The 12967-nt window shown below is 35.9% G+C and overlaps 1 protein-coding gene across 1 annotated transcript in view; it reads right to left on the reverse strand.

Annotated features, from left to right (window-relative positions):
* GFM1 (G elongation factor mitochondrial 1) overlaps positions 1-12967 on the reverse strand; it is a 43129-nt gene that overhangs the window by 27373 nt on the left and 2789 nt on the right. The window contains exons 4-8 of the mRNA XM_027113110.1: positions 12434-12638; positions 10348-10464; positions 6592-6742; positions 2938-3092; positions 2286-2370 (exon numbers count right to left, since the gene is read on the reverse strand). Of these exons, the coding sequence (XP_026968911.1) occupies positions 2286-2370; positions 2938-3092; positions 6592-6742; positions 10348-10464; positions 12434-12638 (713 nt within the window). The remainder of the gene's footprint in view (positions 1-2285; positions 2371-2937; positions 3093-6591; positions 6743-10347; positions 10465-12433; positions 12639-12967) is intronic.

Raw genomic sequence — 12967 nt, forward strand, 5'->3', positions numbered from 1 at the left:
AATGAAAAAGAAACACAGGAATCAAAATTAAGAGGAAAACTTCACAACTACCTTCAAATATCTGCTATCAGTTTTAGTAGTACAACTTATACACATGCTTCAGTTTGTTGTCATAAACTACTTTAATACTAGTTTTGAATATAGATAAGTTAAATGGTTGTTCTTTGATATCAAAATCCAAGATACTACTTTTGCTTCCTCTAAGTTATTAGAAAAAGTTTTAAAATTTATATAATAAGGAAGTTATTCCATAAGTTCAGTTTAATACAATAAGACATAAAAATAAGGTATAATTATTAGAAAGACAACAATGTTGGAGAAACTAACATTGTTAGTTAGACTACATGTTAGAGAAACTTTGAGAGTCACCTGGAAAGCTATACAAATAAGAGTTCTGTAAAGTGACTGAATATAAAATGAATAATCAAGGATCATTTCCTCCTGAATAGTAACACTAACTTATTAGGTAAGTATTTAAAAGTTGCCAGTTCTTCCCATGTTAATTTCCAGATTTAACACAATAGCAATAAAAATCAGAAGAGGAATTTTTAAACATTTTATTAGTGACTTTAATATTAGAATGGATAAAAATAGAAAATAACTCTGATATAAGAATATATTAAATACTCCAAAACATAAATAGTATAAAACTAGCACAAATTAAACTGAACAGCCCATAGGGTATAGTATAAATATCTAAAATGTTTAATTAATTTGTCAATAGAAGATAAATGACACATGACAATCAATGAAAAAATATAACATTGTTCAAAAACTGGTAACTAGACAACTGGTCTTCTATTTGAAGGCAGAGGAAATACATTTAGATCCTACCTCACAGCATTCAGCAAAACAAATTCCAGCTGGATTAACAATGAACAAAACAAGAAACCCCACCACAAAGAAGGAGAAAGAAAAGTAAATCTTTACAAAATATAATCAAAGAGGAAGATTTATAAGGTTAAAAATGAGATAATGACTAAAGACAAAGACTGATGTATTTGTCTATGTAAATTTTAAACTGCAAATTGTTTTTTAAAAAACTTTATTAGAGAAAGGCTCATACAAATAAGTAAAACACTTTGACTCTAATTTTAAAAAAGGAAAGACAAAAGAAATTAAGAGGCAATTACAAAAGAGGAAATACAATTCCATAATGAATATATGGAAAAATGTTCTCTATTATTAGGAATTAAGGCAAGATGAAGTATTAAAATACTATTTTCATTTATGAAATCAGTAATGATTTTTAATAAACAATACTCAATGCTGATAAAGATTCACTGAAATAATCTAACATATACATTAATTCTGAGTATGAAAGCAATCTGGCAATATAAATCATTAAATATTAAAATATTTCATACCTGTTACTCAATAATTACAATTCTGAGGATCCTAAGAAAAATATTCCTAAATATATATTTTTAAAAGCTTTATGCATAAAAATTGTCACTGCAATGTTATTTCTACTTTTTAATTTAAAATTACTTTTTCTGGTTTTAGAAGTAATAAAAAACATACTGTAAAAATTTAAAAATAAAAACTAGGAAAAAGCCCTCCCCAATATAATTCCATCCCAGAAATAACCACTCTTTAACACTTTCAAATTATCCAACTTTTTTCCCACTTAAAATATACACAGAAGCAATAACGCAACAAAAAGCACACCCAGTCCCCAAATGTTGGTTTCTAATACCATTCACAATTAAAAGAAATCAGGGCTCTTAGAGAAATGGCTGATTCTAGGGCTGGGGCAGGGAATATACAACGTAAGCCTGGAGAATCCTGTAGTGCCAGAAAGTAAGCAAGTATTCAAAAAAGCAAAATACGGTGGAATGTCTAAGGGGCACAGAAGCCAAGTGAAACAGCTCCAATGGCCAAAACTGGTCAATCTGGCAACAAAATAAGTAACATACCACCGGATTATAACTCAAAGTACAAACTAAATATCCACGAGTCCATACTGATAAAAATAAATGATTGAATAAATAAATATATGGGGAGAAAAGACAATTCTCTTATACAGAAGAATCTCAAATAACTTACATAGATACTGCTCCCTCAAGGAGGAAGAAAATAATTCCCAGCCCTTAAGTGTGGGTTGTGCCCAGGAACCTTCTTCTAAAGAGTCAATATGGAACGGGGTAGAGGGGAAAGTAACTTTACAGTGGAGAAACCTGTAACCAAATATTTCCTAAGAGTCATTTTATAATAGGAATAAAAGCCTAACAGAAAAGAAAATTTCTATATATAGCAGTTAAATACATTAGAAAGCAACTTACCTCCAGTTTAAAAGCCAGGCCTACAAATGGATGGGAATTGTCTCTTTTGGGGTTCATTAAGATTTTGGTTTTCTCTTGTGAGTCACTTAAAATAAAAGAAATACACATTTATGAGATGCAATATTTCATATTTCTTTTATATCAATTTGTTTCATCAGAATATTATCTGAGAAGAAGCACATGTGCAGTAAACAATTCTGGGCTGATTCATAAGTGAAATTTCACTGAAAGGGATCAATAAGAATAACTTTTCTGGTCTTAATTACTGCATTGTGACAGGACCAGAGCAGAATAAAAAACACAAAAATAGTCTGGCAGAAAAAGAAAAATTATCAATGAGAACTTCAAAATTTTTGTTTCTTAAAGCATTAAAAAAAAATACAATTGGTTCCAAATGAGTAAATTTTCTAATGATGTAAACTTTGATAATGAAATAAATCATATTTCTAACTTACAAATAGAATATATGGGAAGGTATAATAAATATTTTTCTCTATGCCAAAATCGTTACCCAAATAGAAATGGAGATTGATTTTTGTAAATTATGGGGAAAAACCCACAATCACAACTACAAGAACCATTCTTAAATACTTTCCCAGTGCACAAATGTTAGTCTTTGTGCATAAATTAAAAATCAATTTCCAAGACTTACTCCTGATTGAGAATAGCATAATTTTGGACTTCAGATGGATTTGGGAGGTATTCTAAAACAGCATCTAAAAGAGGCTGAACTCCTTTGTTCTTCAAGGCGCTTCCCAAAAAGACAGGAGTAAATGACCTATTTAGAGTGGCTCTTCGAATTGCGAGCTACAAACGAAAAAAATTAATGATTAGTTTATCTTAAAGTTACATTTTGTGTTTCAGATCAATTACAAAGTGACAAATCAATGAAATGAATTGGTACTCTTTGGAGTACTGGCTCTGGTGAAGACTGGAATCAGGTTCTCTATAACTTAAGATCAAAATACAAAAAAAGAAAAAAAAAGAAAAAAAAAGAAAAAAAGCTATTTAACTTTCAACACTGCAATTGCTTTCAACACTCCTGGAATGTCACTAACTTTCAATTTGGCAAAAAAAAGAAAAAGATATATATATACACACATACATAGAAAATAAACACACACACAGAACAGTGTAAGCAGTATGTTAACAATTGTGTAAGATAGAGGGAACAGCAACACACACACACACACACACACACACACACACACACACACACAAGTCTCTGGAAAGATACACCAGAAACTATTAACTGGCAACCTGTTTTAGGGACAGGGCAGAGAACTGGGCAGATGGGAGCCAGGTGGGAGACTTTTTCCTGTGTACCTTTGTATAGTTGTTAAATGTTTAAATGATATGAAAGTTTAAACGATATGAAAGTATCACCTATTAAAAAAACATTTAACTGATTTGTTTTCTTTTTTTAAAGGACATACATACAGGAAGCCAAACAGTACAAACTACTCATAAATTAAGGGCTGTGATAGTAACAAGGCTCTAAAATAACGACCTCCTGGTCACGTCCCAACCCCTCGTGCAAGCACCGTCCATGTGTCCCAGCCTCATTCCTTACTGGCTACTGGCCTCAGAGGGAGCAGTGGACCTTTAGCTCTAGCAGCTGGAAGAGGCCAACAGCAGTGCTGTGGCCACAACCCACCACTGCAGAAATATGCAGCTGCATACAATTATTTCTCAGTCCTCAGGAAAAACAGAAAACTAGTTATCCTAAAAAGCTTAAAGCAAAACATTTATAACCACAATTTCTAAACATCACAATGAAAAGTAGGATAACAGCTGAGCACAATAAAAGGAGTATAAAAAGGAGAAAATAGGCATGGTAAGAAAGCAATTACTATTTGGAGTTATCTTAAAACACTTGCCTTTGCTGTTGCTAGGGACCAGAAATGGCTTGGTCACTAATCACTTAGGCTACCCTAGGCCACAACGTCAGGTCTTTGACTTTCCAACCCTCCCTATATGCAACAGTAGGAACATATGAATCTTACCACGCTTAACTTTACATCCATTGAATAGAGAAACACATGAGCATGGTTGATAAATAGAAAAAAGGAGAAATTAAAGCTAACCCTATACCAGCCTAACAAAAGCTTTATTTTCTGGAAAATTTCCCTAACTTTTATAAGAATCACATTCACACTTGAAAACCGTTGCCTTTCCAACTGTCCCTAATAACAATATACCCAACAACAACATAGAAACTAAAGTACACCCATGTATCCTGGCAGAAAACAGTAAACATAGCAGGGCTAAAACTGTCCTCCTTATAAAGGCCTGCTTGCAAGGCTGGGCCCCTGGCTGAGGCCTGGGGATCTGGATTTCTGGGAGGTTCCCAGCATTCCCAGAACTGGTAAGACTGGTTCACTGTGCCTATACTGTTGTACAAACAATGTAATGTGTGCTAAACACCTACTTTCCTTCTGGGAGTCTGGGATTTGGTACATGCTAGGCAGCGGGTGTCTATGTGACCAGCCCCCAGTAAAACCTTGGCACTGAGTTTCTAATGAGTTTCCCTGGTAGACATCATTTCACAGGTGCACTCACAACTTTCCGCTGGAGGAAACAGGCAAGCACTGCAAGACTGCACTGGATGCCTGGGAGCTTACGCCTGGTTTCTTCTGGACTTCACCTCATGTGCCTTTGCCCTTTGCTGATTTTGCTTTGTATCCTTTCACTGTAATAAATCATAGCCATGAGTGTGATTATGTGCTGAGTCCTTACTCCTAGTGAATCACAGAATCTGACATATTCCCTTTCATAGATCGAAACCTAACTCTCTACTGTGGTTCCTGGGTTACGGTGCTTGACTTCAATTAAGGCCCAGACCTATACTTTCCTACGTGGTGCTCCTTACTCATCAGAGAGCTGAGGTGATAAGGCCTTTGTGAATGGTAAAGAACTCAAGCTATGAGATAAATTAGTAAGCATCTCAGCTTCAACAGGGTTCTTTCCTTGTGCATTTGATCTATAAACTCCCTGAGTGCAATGTCTTACACACAATAATTACTTGTCTGATCTCTGCTAAGGGCACCAAGTGGTTTGGCAAAATAAATATCAGTCTTTTTATGATTTTTATTTTTATGATAAAATATACATAACAAAATTGACTATCTTTACAATTTTTAAGTGTACAGTTCAGTGGCATCAAGTACATTCACATTGCTGTTACCACTATCCACCTCCAGAACTTTTCACCATCCCAAACTGAAACTCTGTACCCACTAAACTTCCCATTCTTCCCCCCACCAGCCCCTGGTAACCACTATTCTACTTTCTGTCTCTAGGAATTTGACTATTCTGGGTACCTCACAGAAGTGGAATCATACAATATTTGTCCTTTTATGTCCTTTTACGTCTGGCTTATTTCACTTAACGTCATGTCCTCAAGACGCACCCATACTGTAGCATGTATAAGAATCTGATTCCTTTTTAAAGCCAAAAAATACCCTCCATTGTATGAATATACCAATTTTGTTTATTCATCCATTGATGGACATTGGGTTGTTTCCAACTTTTGGCTATTGTGAATCACGCTGCTATCAACACTGGTGTACAAATATCTGAGTCCCTGCTTTCAATTCTTCTGGGTACACAGAAGTGGAATCGCTGGATCATACGGCAGTTCTAGGTTTAATTTTTGAGAAATCACCAAACTGTTTTCCACAGCACATGCATCATTTTACATTCCCCAGCAATGCACAAGGGTTCCAATTTCTCCATATCCTCACCAACACTTATTTTGTTTTTTAAATAATAGTCATCCTAATAAGTAAAGTGGTATCTCATTGCGGTTTTGATTTGCTTTCCCTAATGATTAGTGATGCTGAGCATCTTTTCATGTGCTTATTGGCCATTTGTTATCTTCTATGGAGAACTGTCTATTTACAAACTGAATACCAGTTTTAGGCAGGGATCTTCTCTTTATTTTTTAAGAGCTGAACAATCAAGTAAAAAAATCTATACAGCCTTCCAAATAGTACAACAGGGTACATTTCTAATTTATCTTCTTTCTTCTTAATAAGACTATGTCCAAGAGGTTGGCAGTGTAAGTATCTTTTTTCCTAGAACTATGACTCCTTTCCCATTTTACATAACTCACTACTTAAAAAAAGAGAATAATTTGCCATGTCAAATATTTTTTTAAGAAACCAATTATGTTAACAACTTTGCTCCGATTTCATTAATAAAACCCCTGCATAAAAGCACCATGTCCCTTCCCTGCAAAAAAAAAAACACCAAAAGCCCTCTTTTTTCTTATTAATATAAGATTAATTTTGAGAGCACTTGCCTTTAAATCAGAAATTGAGGGAATTTTTTCTTCCAGAAACATCTCACCAAGTTGCTCATCTGAATTAGCAACACATTCAATCAGCTCCTGCCGGTGGTCAGCTGCCGCCGCCCTGAATTCTGCTGGAATTTCCCCATATCGAACAACCTGACTAAAAGTAGAAATGTTTTATTTTGGTACTTTAAGAATATTCAGTTAAATTGTAAATCAACTATACTCCAATAAAGATTAATTTAAAAAAAGAACATTCAATTAAACATCTAAGCACCAATGAAAAAGATAAACTAATGGCCAAAATATTTTTTTAGATAAGAGCTCTGATATATTTGCGTTAAAATCACAAATAAGAAAAATGTGAATCTTTAAAATTCAGAATAGTGGGCAAAATACTTTAAACAAGCAAAGCAAACTGCTCAAGGTTGTACTACTAGTAAACAGATGAGCCATGATTCAAAGCTAAAATGACTCCAAAACCCATGAGTACAGTTGACCTTTGAACAACACAGGTTTGAACTGCACAGGTCCACTTATACACGGATTTTTTTCAATAAACATGAAAAAATATATGTGTATAACATTGTATACAAAACTTGTATTGAAGTGGACAGCCTATCATTATATAGGAATAAGATAAGTGATATTTAATATGAAATTAATGTGTTAGTTTTCTTACTGTTTTATAACTTTGCTTTCAAAGAATTATATCACCATACAGTATGCCTTTCTCACATAATTAAAGACACTGTGTATCATCACAAGTAATTTTTTTTAAAAGTCACAATGCTTCCAATACTGTATTATGAATATGATTATATGATGCCATAAAAAATTCTATAACGACTCATTCATTAGCATACAGACTAGGCTACTGCATTACATCAATTACACTAGGCTACCATAAAGCAATATAGTGCTGCTTCTTCCTTATCAATGTATGAATTGTTATACCTGTATATAAATATGAATTTCTTTTCATATTTTATCTTTTCATTTTTGATATCTAGTGTTAGTAATACATATAACATCTACAGTGCTTCGACTCATATAAGATTTTACTGATGTATTACTTTCCATATTGATAAATACAGTACAATACTATAAATGTATTTTCTCCTCCTTATGATTTTCTTTAACATTTTCTTTTCTCTAGCTTACTTTATTTTAAGAATACAACATGTAACATACAAAATATGTGTCAATCAACTGTGTTATAGGTAAGGCTTCCAGTCAACAGTAGGCTATTAGTAGTTAAGTTTTGGGGGAGTCAAAAGTTATACTTGGATTTTCAACTGCACGGGGGGATCAGCACCTCTAACCCCCACATTGTTCAATGGTCAACTGTACTTGAAAATTCTATTAACCAAATTAATCAGAATATCACAGTCAGGACTTCCCTGGTGGTGCCGTGGTTAAGAATCTGCCTGCCAATACAGGGGACACGGGTTCGAGCCCTGGTCCGGGAAGATCCCACATGCCGCAGAGCAACTAAGCCCATGAGCCACAACTACTGAGCCTGCGCTCTAGAGCCCACAAGCCACAACTACCGAAGCCTGCACGCCTAGAGCCCGTGCTCCACAACAAGAGAAGCCACCACAATGAGAAGCCTGCGCACCGCAAGGAAGAGTAGCCCCCACTCGCCACAACTAGAGAAAGCCCACGTGCAGCAACAAAGACCCAATGTAGCCAAAAATAAATAAATAAAATAAATTTATTAAAAACTCCATGTATCAGTAGTTTTCATAATCTTTAAAAAAAAACAAAAGAAGAATATCACAGTCTCTGACAAGCAGGATTAGAGACTTGACTATTCCTTTTCATTAATAGCAATTTTTAACACAGAACACTCCATTCTGTAGTTTTAAAAAAAAAGGTTACTAATTATGACAGACTCTTCAACCTTGACCTCAGTTCTCTGTCCCTCTAGGGGCCAGACAGGTAAGAGTCACAAATAAAATACAAAACAGAGAAATGGATATACTTGATACTTAGAAACATGAGTCTTAACATTTTAAAAGGATTTCTTTAAAAATGGAATCTAACGTCGAAAAATAACAAGCTTTTCAGAAAACACATTCCTGGGGGAAAAAAAAAGGGAAAAGAAGCCAATTGCAAATAATTGCAAGTAGTCAGAAAATAATTCTTATTGTCCTAAAGAATGCTCTTCACAGCCTTCAGAACTTAATTTCTTCCATTCTGGCAAGCTCCCTCCTTCTTAGTCTTTCACGTCAGAATCTTCCTTTCAAAATGTACATACCCAGTGGTCTAGGGCTGGGAAAGGGGGCAGGTATGTTAAGAAGTTCCACCTGGGCTTCCCTGGTGGCGCAGTGGTTGAGAGTCCGCCTGCCGATGCAGGGGACGCGGATTCGTGCCCCGGTCTGGGAAGATCCCACATGCTGTGGAGCGGCTAGGCCCTTGAGCCATGGCCGCTGAGACTGAGCGTCCAGAGCCTGTGCTCCGCAACGGGAGAGGCCATAACAGTGAGAGGCCTGTGGTTCTGATGTACAACAATGTTTAAAAGCCTCTGCTTCAGTAGGCAGAAACGTGTGCCCTGGTAATTCTGAGGAAGCAGATTTATTCATTTACTTAAAAATCTTTTTTGAGTCTCTATTTTGTACCAGACAGTTCTAGGGCTGGGTACACAGCAGCAAATAAACCTGATAAAAATCCTTGTCCCTTACATTCTAAGGAGTGAGAGAGAAACTTTGTTGTCATTACTTAGTTGTCAAACAAAAAGTAAGAGTGAGAAATGCCTTGTCCACTGAATAGGCTTGATCTTTTTCCCTACCTACAAGACGGTCGATAAGGATAAATTCTATATAGTTAACTGATCACAATGCCTTTCACCCACCTGCCAGACCAGCAATCTCAGTTCCATAGCAGGAAAAGGAAACCCCTAATAAAGGACCTTCGGAGAGAACTGCCAGGCTACTGGGCCCACGCTTCAGAACACAGGTTCATTTATGACTCCCCAAATTGTCTAGAATAGTGCCATTCAAACTGTGGTCTGCAGACCTGAAACATCAGCACCACTTGGGAGCTTTGCAGAAATGCAAACTCCAGGCCCACCCTACAGCTACTGAATTAGAATCTCTGAAGGTGAATCCAGAGATTTGTGTTTTAATAAGCTCTCTAGGTGACTTTTCTGAATGCCATGGTTTGATAACCACTGCGCAGTTACAATGCTTTGTGTGCAAAGGTCTCTTCAAAAGTTGGTTGACAGACCAAAACCATTTCAAAAGTTACCAATTTGCTTTTTGTATTGCCTAAACCACATGTATACAAGTTTTAGCTTCTTTTATATATTAATCTTTTTATTTTTGTAATCCCATGAAGTAGGTAGAGGAAATATTTATGATCCCTATTTTCTTCCCAGTTTTTATAATAATACCCAGAACATAGTAGCTGTTCCAGAAAAGTCTACAGAATGAAAGAATACATGGATGAATGCATGAACAAGTAGAAAAAGAGATATTACATCATTAGCCCAAGCTGAAGGTCTCCTTTCACCACACCGTGTATATCATAATGCGATATAAATATATCATCCAAAGAGTAACATACTCTCCCTTGGAATGAATACTAAGCAAAATGGGAAGTAACTAGGATTAAAAGCATTAAAACAAAATCATCTTAGAGGATATTCTTCCAGCCACATTTCAAAAAGAAGTTTATATTTAAAGCACTCATCCTTTTCCTTCTCTTTGATACTTTTTAAAATATAAGATTTTAATAGAATAGTATATTTTTAACACTTACCCAAAGTCTCCATCAAAATAGATGGCTCGTTCCTCAATAAGATCTATAATACCTTTAAAATCACCCTCCAAACCAATGGGTAATTGCACAAATGCTGCATTATGACTTAGTTTAGACCTGAAAAATAAAAATACATGTTTACCCCTTTTTTTCTCCCCAAATCCCTTTGAAATGACAAAATAAATATAAAAAGATATCAATGGCAGATCTGTGGAAGTGATCAGCAGGTCAGAGCGGAGGATACAAAAGCATTTGGGAACAGACTGACAGCCAAACTCACTGTGCTCAGGAAGCCTCAACCCTATTCGGGCAACAAAAAGAACTGTAAGATACGTATTTTCCCATCAGATCCCCAGAATACCCTGGATCAGAAACAGAAGAGGGAAAAACAGGTCATTGAGTGGTTGGCCAGGAAATTAAAGCATAGTGGGATAATTGTACCCACATCTCATTCTTGGATCAGCTGACTCTAGTGAAGCTGAGTATAGCTATCTGAAAAGGAAGTTCCTTAGGGGGAAAACCCTTAGAGTGGGTATTAAAGTCAGACACTCATCATCGGCCTGTACCCTCAATCAGGCACAACCACCGAAGAGAAATCACACTCACTGGCAGGGATTTACACTCAAGTAGAAATATGCTCTAGCTAACTATGCTCTAGATTCTAGGTACCCATCTATAACTATGGATAGATAACTAAGAACCACCAAATATCTGAAGGAAATCAATAGCTTGCAAGAGAGGTGGGAGCTCAAGAAATGGTACTAACCTCCAAGGAGAAAGTTACTAGAAGAAAATAAAATGTAAAGATCTAAAAAGGAATTACCTCTATTAATAAAGATGTCACAATAAAAGGGAAAGTTTATAGAAATTAACTACATAACTGCTGGGACTAAAAAGAACAAAAAACAGGCTAAATAACAGAAGGGATGCAGATGAATACCAGATTAGTGAGTTGGAGGACTGACCTCAAAAATTCTCTCATAACCCAGTGAAAAAATTAGGAGACAGAAAGTATGAGAAAGTATGGTAGAAAAGTTAAGACACAGAGGCCAGATTCAGAAGTTTCAAGATCTGTTTAATGGGAGCTACAGAATGAGGTAACAGGTAAGAGGGAGTGGTGCAAAGAAAGAACCAAAGTAGTCAAATAAATGCTGAAAGAGAATCTGCCTGGAATTCAGGAAAAGACTTGGTGCAAAGAGACCATCTATTGCCAACCACAAGTAAAATATAATTAGAAAAAAAAAGTGAAAACGTTTCGTTATCCCAAGGAAGTATTACTAATGCCCAATAAAGAAATATTTCACTCTCATGTTCTCAAAAACATCACTTCCATCAGAGAGCACACAGCAATACTGTCAGTTAAAGTTCCTCAACACGGTATCTTTTGTCATCAGACACATCACTCTTAGTCTCTCCACTACCACAAACCTTACTGCCTACATCCATCAGCTCTGCCATGTGAAACTTGGGTAGGAACTCTACCGCTACATTTACAGATCTACAAAAGGTGAAAAGTGAAACTCCGACTCTTTTCAAAGGCTGTGTGAAACACGTAGTATTGTGCAAAATGTAAAATCATATCAATACCACTGGGTTATGTCTGATTCAGAAAGGAAGTATTGCTGTTGTCTTAACAAATATGTTAACAAATAAAAGCAAGAGAATATAGCGTACTAATTTAAGTCATTAATTAAAATTCCTCAAATGAAGGTTAAAATTGAAGATAATCCTCTAGCTTTGTCTAAATAAATGCACAGTACTTTTAGAATCTACCCTAGATTATAACGTCTCTAATTAGAGCAAAACACTACAAATTGCCAGATGGTTTTCTGAATTCACCTTCAATCTCCCTAAAATTTAAGTCATATTTCTTCCATTTTACAGAGAAAGTAGTTGATGAAATCACATCACAAACCAAACTACGGACCTTAGTGTTCCATTTACTGTAAGTCATACACATAGATGAATTTTAAAAAGGAAAAAAAATTTAAGGGGATAAAGCTTAATGACACTGAGTTAACTGTCCTTCTGGATGTGAGGCTTGCTATCCGGATCATCACCCACGCTCTGTTCTAAGGTTCAGTACCTCATTTGCTGCAGGGCCCGGGCTGGGTTGGAGCCCATTCGGTCGAGTTTGTTAATGAAAGTTAGAAATGGAACACTGTAGCGCTTCATCTGACGATTAACAGTCATGGTCTGGCACTGCACCCCTCCAACGGCGCACAGAACAAGGATGGCGCCATCCAGCACCCTCAGGGCTCTTTCAACTTCTATTGTGAAGTCCACGTGCCCTAAATGAGACAGAGAACTATGTCGGGGTCTTAAAAAGCAGTATGAATTTTGACAACATGTACAAGTAAAAGTTCTTCTATCTCTGATCATTACGTATGTCTTCTAAATAAAATATGAACTCCTTAAACCACCAATACTGTTCACTTACCATAAGGTTCAGGGGCTCAACAAAATCACTTCAAAAGATACTAGGGCATGGGCATCTTTGGAATCAGCTGCAACATGTAAAAGGCAAGAACATTCCTATTCACAATTTCTTTGCACTATTTTTCAAAGAAACCACTTAAAGATGAAGTATTCTAGGTCCCAAGTCAGATTTCTCTAATAG

The sequence above is a fragment of the Aethalodelphis obliquidens genome, unplaced genomic scaffold, assembly GCF_003676395.1.
Source record: "Aethalodelphis obliquidens isolate GAN/ISIS:26980383/991018 unplaced genomic scaffold, ASM367639v1 scaffold1, whole genome shotgun sequence".
NCBI classification, from domain to species: Eukaryota; Metazoa; Chordata; class Mammalia; order Artiodactyla; family Delphinidae; genus Aethalodelphis; species Aethalodelphis obliquidens.